Source organism: Agelaius tricolor, unplaced genomic scaffold, assembly GCF_023055355.1.
Source record: "Agelaius tricolor isolate 1412-34295 unplaced genomic scaffold, bAgeTri1.0.p SCAF_27, whole genome shotgun sequence".
NCBI lineage: Eukaryota > Metazoa > Chordata > Aves > Passeriformes > Icteridae > Agelaius > Agelaius tricolor.
Genome location: NW_027269287.1, coordinates 1128218 through 1146385, shown reverse-complemented (window position 1 = coordinate 1146385; position 18168 = coordinate 1128218). Strand labels below are relative to the sequence as shown.

The 18168-nt window shown below is 40.0% G+C and overlaps 1 protein-coding gene across 1 annotated transcript in view; it reads left to right on the top strand.

Moving 5' to 3' along the window:
- The first annotated feature begins 223 nt into the window (after positions 1–223).
- Positions 224–18168, top strand: part of MAN2A1 (mannosidase alpha class 2A member 1) — a 107059-nt gene continuing 89114 nt past the window's right edge. Inside the window, exons 1-2 of the mRNA XM_071448570.1 lie at positions 224–907; positions 11778–12038. Coding sequence (XP_071304671.1) covers positions 773–907; positions 11778–12038 — 396 coding nt within the window. The 5' untranslated portion in view covers positions 224–772. The remainder of the gene's footprint in view (positions 908–11777; positions 12039–18168) is intronic.

Below are 18168 nucleotides of genomic sequence, written 5' to 3'. Positions count from 1 at the left end.
AATGGGGACGTCGGTGCGTGGCGCCTCCGAGCGGCCGCGGGGCAGCTCCCGCCGAGCCGAGCCGAGCCGAGCCAGGGGCGGGCAGCAGGGCTGCCCCTTCTCGAGCAGAGCGGAGGGGCGGAGGGGCGGCGGGAGCTGGCTCGCCCCGGGTCTCGAACGCCGGGGCGGTGCGGCCGGCGGGGGCGGAGCCGCGCCCGTGACGCGGCGCTCCGGCGGCGGCGGCGGGGCCGGTGGCGGCGGACGGGCGGGGACTCTCTCGGCGCGGAGCTTGTGTGCTGCGGCCCCGGGAGCTCCGGCGGCAGCGGCAGCAGCCTCCGGCCGGGGAAGGAGGTGCCGGACTCCGGCGTCGCGTGCGGGTAACGAGGGGGAGCGGAGCGGCTGCTGAGGCGGCCGGAGGAGGAGGAGAAGGAGGAGGAGGAAGAGAGCGGGGAGCAGCGCCGCTCGGTCGGCCCGGCGGTGCTGCTGCCGCCACTTCCCCGCTGGGCGCTCTCCTGCCCGCGAACTCGATTCGCTCCCGGAAACTCTCGGCTCTCCTCTCAGTCGCGCCGGCGGAGTCTCGACACGGCTCTCGGTCCCTGCAAGGCGGGTGGGGGGCAACTTCTCACACTTCTCCGGAGAAAGATTTGGGCCGCTCCGCTCCGGGGGCGGCAGCGCCTGCAGTCCCCGCCGCGGCGGGAGAACTTTCGCCTCCGATCGCGGGGCGGCGAGAGGGGCCCGGGTACGCCGGCCGAAACGGGAGCAGCGCGGCGGCGCCCGCCCGGCAGCCGCGGAGATGAAGCTGAGCCGGCAGTTCACGGTGTTCGGTAGCGCGGTCTTCTGCGTGGTGATCTTCTCCCTGTACCTGATGCTGGACCGCGGCCACTTCGACCACCCGAAGAGCCCCCGGCGGGAGGGCACCTTCCCCAAGGTGAGCGGGGCGGCGGCCGGGGCGCGGCGGGCGGAGGTGGAGGGGAGGGCGGCCGTGCCGCCACCTCCGTGCCCTGGACGTGCCGCTGCCGGAGCGCCGAGGCGCGGCGGCGGCGGGGCGGGGGCCGAGCGGGGCCGCCTGCGGGCGGCGCTGGCGCTGGTGCCGGCCCGGCGCGGGGCTGCGGCGGGAGCGGGCACAGCCACAGCCACAGCCGGGCGCGGGGGCTGGCGGGGTTTCGCCCGGCGGGACGGGACGGGGCCGCGCCGCGGCTGCGGCGGCTCCGCGGGTGGCGGAACAGGGTGCGGGGCGTGCGCGGGCAGGACGGGGAGAGCTGACAGCTCGGGACCTCAGCCGTGTCAACAACAGGTAGACTTAGGGAAATGCTGACTTGGTGGCTGCTTTCCTTTCCGCTGAGCCGTGCTTTGGAGCTGTAGCTGGCTGACCCGACTGCTCCTCATGGTTAAGCGACGCAGTACTTCAGTTCCTCACTTTCCTGTGTTCGTTGCGTGGCAGAGAAGTTGAAAAGCTGTGTGTCGTGACTGTATTCTAATAAGGAATGTTTGCCCGTGAGAAGAAACATGAATTTCAGAGGGGACGTGATTTGCTGTGCAGAACGGCACAATACTGCTGGCTATACACAGCTGTGTGTTCTTATAGACAAAAAACCCAGCAAAACCCCACAACATAGAATACAAAGTTCTAACCTATTTATGCTTGCACGGTACTTATTTTTATTTTTATTGGAAACAAACCGAAGGAAAGTATATTTTAGTACTGGAGTGAGACTTCAAGTGAATAAAAGAACTCTAAAAACTTAGTTAAAAAGTAACAATTGTCTCTCTGTTAGAACTACTCTTGTTTCATTCAATGCAAAAGTAATAAATGATATAATTTTTTTAATAGTAAAGACAAAAACCTCGACTTAAATGTAAAGAAAGTGAGCAGATCTGTTTTGCCTTTGTTCCTTCAACTTACAGTTCAGGGGTCAGCCTTCAGTTTTTGCAGGAAGGAAGAGAACAAGAGGAAGAGAAGAGGAGCAGGACAAGGCTGCTACAGCAGCTGAGTCTGTTCAGTGTGTAACTCCAGCAGGAGGGTAATGTCACATGCCTCTCTTTTAACAGCTAAGTACAAGTGCTGCTTTGGGAATATGGGCAGTATCTTATGTGAGGAAATCACTTAATGTATCATTATTCAGCCAGTGAGTTTAATACAGGTGTGTGTTAAAGTCTAATGTTAGATGTTTGGTTGAAGTACTTGAGTGAGCAAGAAAGATTTATTAGATGTGTTTTGTCTTCCATTGTCAGTGTCCTACAGTGTAATCCTGGTCAGAGATGTAACATGGTTTTACCTCTTGTGACCATGGGCTTGGTACCTTGATCTGTTTTCAGGCCTATTCCTTCTAGGTGGTGTAGTCAGCTAGAGACAAACGTTTCTCCTTTCATCCTCCTCCCTCCCTTTGTTCTTCTAGAACAGTCTGTCAGTGTTTACTCTTTTTGTCTTTTCCATGCCTAGATTTCTTTGAAGCTTCTGATTTTCACTGGAAAAACTTCTGCCTTTCGAGGGTCCTTCCTCTGGGTAAAACAGTTACCTTTTCCTTTCTTACTGCTTTGTTTTTTGAGGAAGTTATAGATGAAATTCAAATGTTTCACTTTGTTACAACTGTGAAACCCCTGACACCTAGCAAATGCCTTCAGACTTTTATAACATCAGTTTGAAAAAATTGCAAAAGATAAAGAGTGAAATAGAAGCCTCTAAAATATGTGAAAGAAACACTTTAATACTACACCTCAGCTGACAAAAAGTTGTTTGTGTCACTGCAGTGTTGCCAGAGCTCAAAGTACTCTAAGTCAAACTAGCCACAGATGTAAAACCTTCAGGCTGTTTTTGGTTGAAAAAAACTATGGCAGCAGACTGTCGATTTAAGAATGCATTTTCTTTTCCGATGACAAAGGTCAGAATTTTTTAGCTTGAAAGAAGGAAGTAAGATTTTTTTTTTTTTTTTTCTTTCAGATGTTATTGGTTTGTTTCACCTCATGCCTCTCTGATTTGGCAATGTGCTTTGCTGTTTCTCTGTGCAGCTCTGGTAACAGCACACGTCACCTTTCATGTCCCGGAAGTTGCACATTGATTAGTTTGTTCTTTCTGACCTACGTGGCTTACAATTAGCTCAGAGAAGTGGGTACTTCTGGAAGCAGTCCCTTGTTTAGCTTATAAGCATTTGCTATCTAGGTATTCTGTTTGAATTCTACCAGAACAAGAGATGGGATTTTTCAGCTGGTAGCATCTGTTGAGCTATATTCACCTAAAGTGTCATGGTAACTAGTGCCAGTAGTAAAATAAGTTATTAGAACTGCTGCTCCATTTTCATTACCACATTTTTTCCAAAGCAGGGTGCCTTCTTTTTGTGTGGTCTCAAGGTAGCTTGCATCAGACTCAGTCCTCTTTTAGGCTTCTCAGTGTAGGCCAATGGGGTCAAGACAGTGTCCTCACAGAACTTGCTCACTTGTTTGAGAGTTCAGGACACAAACAAAAATGTCTTGCAGAAATAATTTGTGGGCAAGAGCTTCCAAGATGGATAAATATCCATAGTCAGATGGCTTTATGTTCTCTTTGACCAAGTATTTAAAGGCTTTTCACTGTGGTACAAAACAGAACCCATGGTCAGGCTTGTGACACAGCAGTAACTTTGTGTCTTTTTTGGTGTTTGTGTTGCAAAAACTGGCATCAGTAGTCAGTTTCACCGTGGATTCTTGTCACGCCTATCTATGCTAGGGTGTCATCAAGGCAACTGTAATAGAACTTTAGTTAAAGTGCTTTATATCCTTGTCATCATTGGTGGTGTATTTAAATTATAATAGCAGAAGATCTCTATGTTGCCATAGAATGGAAGCTACTGTTAATTTGCGGGAAAATAACACCTATAATACATGTAGATCAAGGCTTACTGACCTCTCCTCTGTAACTCCTGCAGGTACCTTTCTGGACCCTGCCTGTTTGTCAGGTGTATATTATTCTGGTGATGATCATATGACAATCTTTATCTGAGCCTGTTCATAGCCATGGGATGCTCCTGTCTCAGGACACATATCAGAATATGATGAGCCCTAGCGTCCTGTCTCAAGTCTAGGAACCATGTTACAACATTGGGCAGAGACTAGCTCAAGGTGCAGGGAGCGCCTTAGGTGCATTTTTAGGTTATTATTGTAGCAGTTGTCTGTACAGATTCTGGTGTAAAATTCTTCTAATTTAATATAATGGAGAAAGAGCTGAGTGTGTTGTTTTTGTTATAATACAATATTATACATATAATGCAATACAATTATATTATATTATATTATACAATACAATATATATTATAATTATATTATATAATACAATACAATAAAGCAATAATACGATATTCTCTTGGAAATCTTGTGTGACTGCAGGCTTGAGGAAGTCTCAAAGTGGTGTTCAGACCTATGACATTGCCTGTGTCATGTGTCACAAGTGTCATGTATGAGGGATGTGTGGGCTAAACTGATAACTGCTAAGTGAAAGCTACATATAAATCAAGTCTGAGAAGACATCCATAAGCAGCTTACCTTATAGAACTTGTGTTATTGTGTACAGATGAATAACAAATACTGATAAACCCATATTAAACTGTTCTGGATTTTGGACACATATAGAAGAATAAAAATAGTGTAATGGCTTGTGGACTGTTTATTTTGATTCTAGATCAAAATAAGGGTCTCACCTAAGCATGCATGGCACACACTAAAAGTCCAATTAAAAAAAAAAGTGGAAGTTTTGTTTGTAATAGTGTCTTGCATCAGATATATATGCTCTTTATGTAGTCTTATGACGAAAGTTAATTTTTAGTGAATTTTATAGCTAAGCAAGGGGAAAACAGCATCATGTTGAATTATCTGCTGTCACTACCTGACAGGTAATGCTTTGAACTTGAGCTTTCTCCTCTTGCCACTTTTTCACTTTACTTGGTTTAGCTTTTATGGGACAATATCTCTGCACTGTATTAAATGTTTTTTCTGGAAATACATTTTTGAAAGTCAAGACTGCAATGATTCTGGAAGGTAAATGGACCAGCACCAAAGAATGCTTCATTTTGTCTTTACTATTTTCTTTGAACTTATTAAAAGGCAAAGCAGAAACATTCAGGAACTACCAAGCTTACCATTTTCTTTTGACTAAACAACTGTTATTTGAATGAGATCTCCTTTCCACCTCTGTGTATTTTCCCCACCTCTCTCTTTGACCACCATTTTTTGTAGCATACTCTCATCTCATGTGTGTTAACTGCTTTTATGAACTCACCAATTGCCCTGCATCAAAGAGAGAGGTGATCAAGAGTGTATTTGTTCACAGAGTGTATTTGTTGTTTTGTTTTTGTTTTTTTTTTTGCTTGCACATTTTGTGTAAAGTTCTGGCTAAGCAGCAGTCAAGCAGAAGCTATTAGTCTCTTTCAATTAGTCTTTAAATCTGGTGTGAAATGTTGAGAAAAATGTATTTTACAGAATACATAGTCTACAAAGCAGTAACTCAACTATAATTGAGCACATCCTTCTGCTACCTAGAGTTATTGCCTAACTTAATGGTATAAACTAAACAGAGAGAGGTTTCCTAGTTTGTTCTTACTTTAGCTTTTCTTTGTCTAAAACATTAAGTTTTGACTTGTTTGAATGAAAATAACCATTATTAAAGTTCCTACTCTTAATGGCAAATAAGTTGTGCTTCACTTTTGTACTGCTAGACGTTTAAATAAAGATTCATAGTAGGGAGAAGAATCAACAGATTCTCATCAACAGATGAATGCAAAATATATCAGTGACAGTAGTACCGAATATTTTTCAGTTTAATTGACTTTAAACTGAATATGTCTGGATTTCTTTTTCCTTGCCTTCAGGTCTCTGATGATGGTGTCAAAACTAGTCCTTAACAGCATGCCTTATATTTGTCTCTGTAAATGCTATGAAACATAAGTCTAGTGTAATAGTACATTAAACATTCTTGTTATTGCTGCCTCTGGTGGTAAAGCAAAATGTGAAAGTCTATCAACTTCTTAAAATCTATATGTCAGGCTGTTGCATCTTTGAATCAGAACTTTATCATTCTCTGAAGGGAACAGACTTCTGTAGTTATTTAATTCAGAAGATTTCCAGTGCCTCTGTAAAGTGAGCTTTCTTAGAATAATACTTTAAGGGTAGGAAATTACTAACAAGGTCTCTTATGTTCTTTCATTGTCACAAATGCACATAAGCCCTCTGCACGGATCAGCAAAGCCTTCAAACCTTGATTTGTCCTTTAACTAATACATTGTATGCTTGCTTTTTGTTCTGTATCCTGCTTTGCAAAGAAAATACACGCAGAAACAGTGTACTCAAATATCAAGCTTTGATCATACATTGGGTTACATTTTTAACTTTTACCTGCTTGTTTTTTCTGTGCAGGAGGCGAATGTTTAATTGTATATTTAGTATTTTCTGTTCACTACAGTGCTCTGATAGCGAACAAAGAATGCCTCCTGGTGTTACCATCTTGATAAACTGGCATCTCATCAGAGTTTATATCAAGATTTTGGCAAAGATAGCTCATGATTTCTAGAGATGTACCTGGATAGAGTCACTGGCAAGACTGGTGAAGAAGACTGTTATGATGACTGCCATTCGGTGCAGTCAGAAAATGAGACTTTGCTTCCTCACTGCTTACTGTAGTGAATGTGTATAGGCAATGACCTCAAATTACATGTCCTTTGGAGAGCTCTGTCCATTGTGGTGCTCCACTTTCTTCACCACAGTTCTTTGGTACACCAGAGACTCTAATGCAGGACACTGGCAGCTCCTTTGTGGTCTCCTTTTTCTCCATGTGGGTGAGAAAGGGAATGGGTTCTGGCTTGTTTTGAACCCAGCACTCAGTGGTTGCTGGCTGAGTCTGGATGTAAATAACCAAATTCTGCTGACATAATATCAGAAGCCTCTAATCTGGATTTCTCCTTTGCCTGCCTGTTTCTATGAGATCTCACCTGTGGCCCTGTCATACTCCCTCTTCAGTTATTTGAGCAAGATGTCTTTTTCCTGATGAAGTGATCACTAGTGGTCTGTTGGTCTGCATTTAGAGAAGAAGTCTGCATTCACTCAGGAAATGAAAATTCCAACTACCACCTTTTCTGCAATGTGCAGTGTTTAGATAGGAGAAACTGAACACTCTCTACTTCCTCAGAATGAGACATGTTGGACTGTCATTGTGTTACTGGGCTTTCCTCCATGTGTGGGGTGTCACTGTGCTCCTTTCTGGAGAGTCCTTGCTGTGAATCAGACTGGTGTCAGGAGCAAACAGAGAAGGACAAGCAGAGGGCAGTAGGAAAGCAGACTGCCCTGGAATATTTGGGGCATGAAAACTGCTGAAAAGTTCAGAGTGACTGAAGCATAAGGAGCTGTTTATGTAGCTGATTCATGTGGTGATAGTGGCAGGTTTCTCAGGGCAGCTAACAGGTGTGGACACAGGTGTTCCAAATGGGAGGAGGGTGTGTGGATCTGTGGTGCTTTCACATGAGAAAATTCTGTTGGTTAAGGCAACCTTGTGTAATCACAGGGGGCGCGAACAGGTGTGCTGCTCATGTGATGCCATTCTCCTACCAAAGCAGCTGTACCTACTTTTGGTAGATTTATTGGCACTTTGCACTTCTTGTAGAAGTGCTTCCTATGCTGTGAAGTAACAGAAGGGTTGGCTTTATTGCTTTTTTAAAAAATCTTTATTTACACATTCAGCAATGTAGATTAACAGAGCATCCTTTAGAGTTCACTTGTACTGGGATATACGTCATGTATCTCCAATTTTTGGTGCATTTAGGCATTTCTCAAAGTCTTGGATCAAGGTTCCTTCTTTTCTGAGAAGACTTGATGCTGTGAAGTCAGGGATAGTTTTGCTGACATTTACGACTTGTGTACCTACTAAAGTTTTGCTATTCAATATCTACAAAGCCATACAGAACCCAACATTTCAGACAGAATTGGTGCATCTCTGCTCAGATTAAAAAAAACTTAACAAATCTTCCTGCTAACCCTCTAATGTGTGGAAAAATTGAAATTTTAATTTAAAAGAATACTGTTGGAGTATGATTTTAGTAATGGCGAGGATCTCTGTTTTGTCTTTTAATTAGTGTTCCCTGTAACATGCTTATAATCTGTTTTTCTGGTAAGACAAGGTCTGTTACTAGCAATTAATAAGATAAAACAGCTTTAGAGTAAGTTCAGTTTGGTACTGTTTGGCCTTGATATTTGAAGTCTGCTGCCTTCCTTTAAAAATGTTGAAACTGAATTTATTTTCATCTGTTTAACTCATTGTTTTGAAGAGTTTGCCGTGTTTTTCACATTCAGCTCATATTTTAAAATAATTTTACTATTGAACAGGCACTATCTATTTAAAATTAATAAGAAATAGTGAATGTGCAATGAAAATAGACCTAGCTTTTGCATAATTGGGATCCATGTGAAATTTTCACCTTGAGAATGAATTCCTGACATAAATTATTTTCATATTGAATGGAGGCTGGGATCCATTTCTAGTCTGAGATGCTATTGCTTCTTAAAGTTAATTCTCATGGATCTGACATTTCACAACAGAAAGCAAAACCATTTTGATGATTTCAAAAATTTGATTTCCTGCAGTTTGAACTTGGGTATTTCATGAAGTCTTGGTTACATGTTCTTAACTGTAGCTTTTTATTTCGTGTTTTGCATTCAAGCTGAGTTGGCACATGGCATGGTTAAAAGCTTTAGAAGAGAGGCATGGTGTATCTCACAGTCTCCAGAAAAGAAAGCAGACTTTTCTATATTAATGTCCTCTGTTAGGTTTCATAATGGGACATCTTTGTAAGGATTTCTTTCTCCAAATAACAGAAGATCTATCTCCACAGTTAGAGTAACATACTTTAACAGACTTCTGAAAATAAGTGTCGTAGGTAGGCTGAAACCTTGCAGCTTAAAAATTATTGCTGGGTGTTTGTAGCAACATATGAAGTTGTTGATGTTTGAAGGTCATCTGGTAACAAATTGCTATTTGTAGACAGAGAACTTGGTTTACAAAGCAAAATATTTTGTCACATAAAAACCAGTAAACTGGTAGAATTGTTATAGATTTTTCAAGGCTTAACGTATAAAAAGTTAAATGAAAGGTATGTCTTAAAGACATCAAATATGACATGACCTCCAAATTTGGAGGAAGTTTATATCTGTCTTCTGGAGACTGGCATTATATGCTGGTGGAAGGATCAATCAAACACTTATTTTATGAGGTTTTTATTTGTTTGTTTTCCACTGTGTCTGTTGTTTTCCTGGAGAGCATATAATTGGCTAGATGACATAGACCAGATGGGTGGTGTTTTATCTGACCAGGTAGTTCACAGGCTATTGCTAGGCAATGTGAGACTTTTTGTGGAAGAAGGTGTAAAATACTTCTACAGCATACATAGATGAGAATAAAAATTTTAAACAGTTGTCTGATTTTACAGTTGTAGAGACAGTGTTGATAGTGATGGGATAGGTGTGAGCAGTACTTTAGCTGCTTGCACACTTGATAACTCTGAACTGTAGATATATGCAGTGAAGCTGGGAATGATTTGTATGGGTGGCAGCTGTGCTGTAACTTCCTAGGAATCTAAAGATCAGAGCCTCTGTTGGGCAGCCTGTAAAGCCCCTATCAAGTATTGTTTTATATACGTTATTTTTAGATTGAGTGGCATAATAGGCTATTAGGCTTCATGTAGAGAAGCCCTTCTTACTTTCAAAATACTACAGATATTGCAAGGGAAAACACTAATTTTACATAGAAATGTGTACACAGTATCTTTAACAGCATTTGGAAGATTTTAGTCTGGTTGTTTCTTTTGTGCCACCAGGTGGCATGGGACTACAGTCTGTTTATTCTATTTTTTTTTCTTTTCAGTATTCCATCATCTGCATATTGATTTCTTTTTGTTTTCAGTTCATTGATTTTATAAGTTTCTAGAATTTATCTTTAAACTGTTGGGATTCTAGGATGTTGCTCCTACATCTCATTTAGCTTAATCTGGTTTTGTCGTCAAAATATATTTTTGTCTTTTTTGGAAACAGTAGCTGTCTGCCTGTGTTGCATTTTAAAACCTGTTACTGTTTTCAGGATGTATCAATCTCAGAAACAGAGACAAGCAGTGGACCGGCACTTTACACAGCCCATAAAATGCGGAGACAAGCTAATAGCATTAAAGAAATACTAAAACTTATTGTCTGAAAATTATTAAGAACTTCCATAAAGGTAGAATTGTAGTTATGACTGTAGTTATGATGTAGTTTAGAATCCAAAAGCATGGTTGGTAACTCTTGCTGAGTGTTTGGTTTTCTTTTTTTATTTTTTTAATTCCTGAGGACTTTGCAAAGCCAAGGGAATTTGAAAGAATGTATACATCAATTGAGAAAGGCGACATAATCCTTGCAAGCTACAGCTGCTGAAAAGAAAAAGGCAAATATTTCAATTATATTACTGTTGAAAGGGAAAAAAGTGTCATGTAAAGATGTTGTTTCTAATATTATATTACAATCCTAAGAAAATAAGGCAGTGGTGCTGGGAAAAAGTCCTTAAAACCATAAGTCACAGAGTAACTGTCTACTGAATCAGTAGTATTTGTCTTGAATGTAATGGTAAAATGTAGATACCTGAAACTGAAGCAGGTTTTGTTGTTGTGACAGCTGCTTGCAAAAATATCTAATAATGTGTTGTATATTTTCAGATCTGAATTCAACTTTAATAATAGAGAGTGACTGTTTTTTTTTTTGTTCTCTTGTCACTTCTTGTTACAATAAAGTCATTCTGAGGAAATAAAGAAATTACTGTTAATGATGATAGATATCCCTAAGGTCATATTAAATAATCTGGCCTTTTTGATGCTGTAAAAGCTAGCACATTCATGTGTGATAAAAAGCATCCCTCAAATAATTTGGAAGGAGTGGATAGTCCATGAGAGAGGGCAGTTTTAGGGTGTCTTGATTGGCTTTGTTTCCTCCTGCATGCCAGCAATAGTGATTAGACAGCATTAATTTGCTTTGTGGGATCTGTCTCTTCCAAGTTGCACTGGAAGATGCATTGACTTCTTTCAATTCACGCTGGTGTTGTTCTGCAGCCTTCCTCTTGTGGAGCTCTCTAGAATATCTATAAAATCCTGTTGTTTGGCGATTGGAGATGACCTTCTGGCTGAAAATGCCCTTAGCTTGATATCTCTTTTACAGGATTTTCTTGATGATTGTAATGGTCCAATTATACTGACTATTCCTGTGATCAGGCTGTTAAGGGATCTCTTACATCCATGAAGTTCTTTTGTTAATTTCTCTCCAACTTCTGCTGAAAATCAGAAAAATGGTATTTATATTTTACTTGTATGGGAAAAAACCTAAAATGTTTACAATATCTTCTTAATCCCATCACGATGTGACTGATTTGTAAAAAATTGCTTTCTGTTTGATGTTCTGATAAATAAAAAGATCAGGTTTTTCAAAATGAAAGATGTGAAATAAGTTGTATTGGATATAATTGCTGCTTGACAGCATGAGACTTTAAAGAGTATCTTTGTATCACTGATTAAACCTTGTGCAGGGAATTCAAGTTCACAGAGGAAAAATGTATCTTTTGCTATTTTCTCTTGGGTTGAAAAGAGAAAGTTCCCTTTGTTGCATCAATTCCTTGTAAGTTTGCCTTTATGTAAAATATAAAATAAAGATATATTTGAATTTTCTGTGTGATCACATACTATTGTGAATTGGTTGTTGTTGGGTTTTTTTTGGGTTTGTCAAGAATTTTTCTGAGAAATAATTAAACTTTACTTTCTATTTCTCTCCCCTAGGGCCAGCTTTCAATATTGCAAGAAAAAATAGATCATTTAGAACGCCTGTTGGCAGAAAATAATGAGATTATTTCAAACATACGCGATTCTGTGATCAATCTGAGTGAATCAGTAAAGGATGGACAAAAAAATCCAGAGGCTGTAAACGTCGGTCAAGGATCTGTTTCTGAGCTGTTCCCTTCTGCTTCAGCTTTGCTTGCAGTTGATTCTGAGGATTGTTTGTTTGCTTCAAAAAGTGGAACTCACAGTTCAGGTGTACAGGTAAGCAGTATGTCTTTCTGATTCTGCTGGAGTTTTAGTTGCCACTGTATGTTTAAATCTAAAAATGTCGAGTTGCTGCTAAAATCTTGGTACTAAGACATAATAGAATTGTTGAAGTGACTGCTGTATTTAACAGATGTTATGAAACTCTTCCTTTATATCTTTTTTAAAAGTTCTCTGGAAATTGAGTAATGATTATGAAGAGCCAACATTTGAGAAAACTTAAAAGTTTTTTGTAAAAAATAAAACACCTCACCATGATTATTGTCCCACCAATTATTTGGAAACAATTTATTTGAGTATTTATTTGAGTTTCCTCAAACTCTTCTAAAACTGATGAAAAATAAACTGGAAATAGTGGATAGGTGTGGTTTAAATAGATTTTACTTTTAGGGATGTATTTGTAGATGAAACTCGATGGGTAGGTAAAGAATGTGCAAGAATTAGTAATTTCAAAAAAATCAATATTTCATAAAGGGTCCTGTCTTCCCTTTTGAATGTCATTTCTATATTTCAGCATTCCTGTGTGTCTTCAGTTTGTATAGGCACTTTGATCAGAAAGGAGGAACATATACCATGTTGACTGCTTGGCATAAACTGTGGAGGTTGAAGTTTTTAAAGTCAAACACTTCAAGTTGAATTTATTTTACTTTCTGGTGATGCTTTTGAGTTCATGGACTCTTATATATTCAGTTTTAATGGAGTGATTCAGGAGCACTGAGAATACTCTGTGAAGTTTGTGATCTGTACTGTTTTTGTGAGTCTTGTGGGAGTACTATAAATATTCATAGTGCTCTAAAGCAAAGATTAAATTTTGAAGTCCAGCTTTCTCATTTTAGAATTTGAAGTATTTCTCTTACAGGAGAAAGACAGTGGACTTCAGACAAATAAATGCACATATTAGAACAAATTTAACCTCTGATGTATCATGCTTAATACTTTTAAACTCTTCAGGGATAGGCACTACCTTAATGTCTTTTATAGAGAAAGTAGGCTTTTTAAAGGCAGTATCTGAACACCTCTTTTTGTGTCTGATATGCATCAAGACTTCTGTGCAGGGAAGTGAAACATCTGGAGCTGTGGTTACAGGCTTTCAAGTTAGTGGTTTATTAACAGGTTATTCATTGTACAATCTATTACTATGTTAGGTGATGTACTTTGTTATGTGCATTAAAAATAAGTTCTAGTAAATGAATTTTGAGATAAAATGTGTTATCTTAAATTCTTGGGTATGTTAACCGGTTATGAATAGAAGGTAAAACATGTTTTCTAAAACTGCTTTTTGTTTTTTGCTTCACACATGGAGAATACAAGAATATACACCTGCTATCACCCAACTACCTACTACCTACCTAATGGAGATCTATTGTCGCTATACTGCTTTTGGATAATTTTCTTTGTTTTTATGTATATTCACATGTAGATAAGAAGAAAACACACTGTTCTCCTACTCACACTTTCCTTTCTTCCTTGTGCAGGGAGGAGGACTTTGATGTTCTCTGTGTCATTGCATTGCACCCTCTGCTCAGCAGGTTATTCACTGCCATCATTAAGTCACTGTAATTGTGCTTCTGTACACAGTTAGTTTCTCACCCTGTGAGTCTGAACTGCATTTCAGTTATGGAATCTAGACTTGTGTTTGACTTTAAAAGACCTTGACTTTAGCAGAATTCCTCTAGCACCATGTTAACAAGCTGATCTAAATCACTGATCTAAATAGTAAAACTAAAAACAGTTTTACTGTTTAATACTTTACCAACCCTGATGTATTCTGCATGCTCAGTTAATTTATTTGAGACATTTTCAATAATTATTTTGAGCGCTTTTTGAAAGAAATATGTTTGTAAACATTAACTTAAACCTACAGATTTTTACATTACTTCTCCCATATTTGTCTCTCAGGTGGGTATATGAGAGACTAGAAAGTAGTAAGAGCTAATATAGGTGAGATTAAGTGTTTGGATTTTAAAAAAAAACTTTACAGAATGAAGACAAAAGAATTTTCACTGAATAAATCATGGAAGTTGATTATAGTCTCCCATAATGGAGAAATCATTGTAAGAAGATATTCAAATATGGATTAAAAAAACTTGTGATGATACATTGAGAAATATTGCTAGATTTGTCGCTCAAAGATATGTGATTTCATAAAACAGAAAAACCAAGTTTCTAACAAAATGAGACCAAAGGATGAAGGATGTTTTTTTCATGGAGGAATTGTAAATCAAGAAATTGTTTACTTCTACTTGTGCTGTTTGTAAGTTGTTGGAAACCTGTAACAGAACTGGAAACTGAAAATAGAGGTGACTTGAGAATGCTATAATTTAAATCAGGTAAAAGACTAATGTGTACTTTTTTCCCCCAAAAGATAAATAATAGAGACAGATAATAAACTAACAAAAATGAAGATGACTAGATTCAATATGGATGTGACCTGATGCTTTTTCAGTTTAGTAGTTCAAGAAGTATCTGGCATTTGTGCTCAGAGAAGATGGAATTCTCAATAGCCATCATGCTGAGCTTGAAGGTCTTTTAAATAATACAGTGAGGTGTCTCCTCCTCTTGTCCATTTCAACTACTGAAGCATCTAACATCAGGCTTAATAATGTTACTCTTTTTGAAAATGAGACATGAATCACTCTTTGAAAAGGTGGTTTGAAGAGGCACGATATATGCTTTTATTTCTTCTGAGAAGTAGTTTAGTATTCACTGTTAAGATGTTATGATGTTTTCATGAGGTTTATATAATTTCAGCAGTTTGAGTCCTTCAGTATAGAGAAAGAATAAGCCCATGTAGAAAAAAGACAATGAATGACCTTCCCAATGGTTTAATAAAAAGCTTGTAGAAGCTTGGCTATCTTCTGAAGCAGCTACAATGAAGACAGGCAGCATCCTTTTTGAATTTCTATCTGTCTACTGTTTATAAAAAGTCCTTTATTGCTATATCAGTATTTTATACTTAGATGTGAATCTAAAATATCTCTGTGAAATACTTTCTTTAACCTCTTTTGCCTTTTGCTGACTGGCTTGGAATTTATTCTTCACTTGCAATCATGTAACTTGTTTGAGTGATGATGCAATTTATAATTAATCCTTTGCACAATTCCTACTGAGGATGGTGTTGTACGAAAGAGAAAAAAGATTTAACTTCTGTCTTTTAGATTTCTTTTCGTAATTGTAGGGATTCCAGCCTGATCTGGCTTTAGTTGATTTCAGTGGAAGTTTTTGATGGTTTTTCTTGTCTTTTTTTTAAACTGCTTTTAATTAACCTCTGAATCTGAATGGTTGAGGTTGCCAGGGAACTCTGGGTGTCATCTGGTCCAACCACCTGCTCAAGCAGGGCTACCAAGAGTCAGGTGTCATGGATCATGTCCAGGTGACTTTTCAGTATCTCCAAGGATGGTGAGTGCACAGCCTGACTGGGCAACCTTTGCCAGTGCTTGGTCACCCTCACAGGCAAAAAGCTTTTCCTGATATTCAGGAGGAACTTTCAGTGCGTGCCCATCACCTGTGATCCTGTCTCTGGGCACCACTGGAAAGAGACTGGCTCTACCTTCTCTGCACTCTCTGCCTTTGGTTTCCTGGGTGGTCCTTCTTGCCATTCTTGAAGACAGGAGAGACGTGTCTTTCCTCCAGCCTTTGGGCACTTCTCATCACCATGATCCTTCAAAGCCTTTTAAGTGTGGCCTTGCAGACAAAAGCCAGCACTCATGGGTGCATCCCACCAGGGACCATGGACTTACTGGTTTAGGTCTGACTGGTTTAGGTATTCCCTGAGCTGGCCCTGTTTCCAGAAGAAACAATCACTTCCCTGATTGTGCTGGCCACATTGTCTCTGATACAGGCCAGGATGCCTTCAGAGAGGCACTCCAGCATGCTGATTTGCCAGGAAGGATTTTGGGGATTTCTGTGTGATTGTGTCTTGTAGGTACTTCCTTGCTTGTCTACAGATGTTGGAGGTGATCTAGGTTTATTGATTTCTTATACTTTTTTGAAAATCCTTCCATGTGACATCATTCCTGACAGCTACTCCCTGACAGGGCTGCTGTTGATTCTCTCAGTCCCCTTTTATTCTTAGCCAGAAGCTCCTTAATAGTTCAGCTGTCTTCCTGGCAAAGGTACCTCTGCTGCCCTTAGCTGGATCTCTTCTCTCCCAAGCAGACACAGATCTGAAAACAGGGTCAGAGGACCCCAAACACCAACTCTGAGGCCAATTATTTATCTATACTGGCAGTGTCCTCCTCTCACAGTCTTATCCCCCTCACTGGCAGATAGAAGAGGACACCGCCTGTGACCTTGATTACCTGTAGAATTCTGCAGTCAGTTTTGATGCAGCCTGTGCTGCCTCTGGCAGTATCACTGATCGCCACATGGAAGTATAACAAGGGATAGTAGCCATTGAGTTGGACAAGCTTCAGCAGTTCCTCTACAATACCCAGGATTTACGGCTTTGCAAGGCAGCAAACATCTCTAGATGATAAGTCAGGGACTCCAAGTCTTATTTCCTGAATCACAGTTTCTGTCTCTTGAGCTCATAGTCATATCAGCTTGGTTTGAAATTGCTGTAAAGTGGTGGATGTAAGGGAAAAAACCGATGAATGTTAAGACTGTAAAAATTAGTATCTTGAAGAGAGCAGAAAGTTGCTTGTTGAATTCAGACTACATCCATAAGAAAAACTCGTCGGAATGTGTGGAATTCAATGAATTACTACTTTTTAAATCAAATCATATTTTCATGGTTGGAATGTCCAAAAAGTTTATCAGTATTAAGGCCATTCATTGTTAACTGGCAAATTTACAAAGTATGCACTTAAATTTTCTTCAGAACATTGTATTGCAGAGAAAAGATATAGTTTTTCAAACTCAGGTTTTAGAAAAGACTATATTTAGAAAATATGAAATAATAAAATATTATCTATATTATATAAAATATGTATTATTTATTATTTATCTAATATATAAATTAGCCTAATAGGTATTTACAATATATGCTATTAGGCTGGCCAACTTCAGCATAAACCTTATTTGGGCCCTTCATGCTGACTGTACAGAATGAACAGATGTTCAAGTATTGCACAAAACCTGTGTTTTCCACTAATCAATATTGTCCAAAGATTGAAGCAATCCTGGGGAACCAGTGATGTGATAAGATCATCTCACACAGGCCAGAGATGCCTGGTGTACATGGAATCCCTCACAGGTTTTAGGTATCTAGTGCACATTGCAGGCCCAGCTGAGGCTCTGCTAGATGTAGGATTACTGAGTTGCTTTCCCTTCTTACATTACTTAGTTTCCTTTATGCCTTAAGCTGAAGGCCTGTGGTTGGATTGACCTTTTCTGGCTGTCAGATTGCAACCCATCCAAGGTCAACCCACTGCTCTATCTTTAAGCAGAGAATCTTTGTCTTGAGGATTAAGAGATAGGGAGTGGTATGGCTAAAACTTGGACTAAACATTGCCAGAGTGAAATAACTGTGGGGATTCTTTTGTTGTTCTTATGAGGTGAAAAGGGCAAGGAGTGGAGATTTACCTTGTGTGTGGGTGTTGTAAAAAATTCCCTTTCTCAGGATTTTTATGTCACTTTGATTTTAGTATGGGAAATATTGGGGATTTTTTGTTAATGTTAATGAAGTTTATGTGATGAATATGTGATGAATATATATTTTATTGACTGTTCTTAAGTAAGTGTTTCACAGAGGTGAGGGTTGAATGCTCTGGGTGCAGATGTCCAGGTGTTGGCAGTGAGGGTCTCCAGTAAATGTGAGGAGAGGACAGACCTGCCCTGTGCCAGACACAGCTCCAGACCCACCACAGGGTACAGCCTCCATCACCAAGATGTGTCAGTACCTCTGGCAGAATGGGTTTTAAGAAAGGGTAAAATGCTGCCTGACAGTCTAAAGGCTAAAAACAGAGGAGGAACCGTCCTATGAACACCCTGGTCCTTGATGAAGGAAGCAGAGAAGGCATTCTAGTCACTGGAGCAGGTTGGGAAGACACAGTGGAGAAAAAGTTTCCCTGAAACTTGTGCGGGATCTCTCCATAGTAGGTGGATATTTTCAGGAGGAACTGGAGCCTGTGGGGGATCCATACTGAAAGAGTTCCTGATATGCCATGGCTTGTGGCTCTCATGC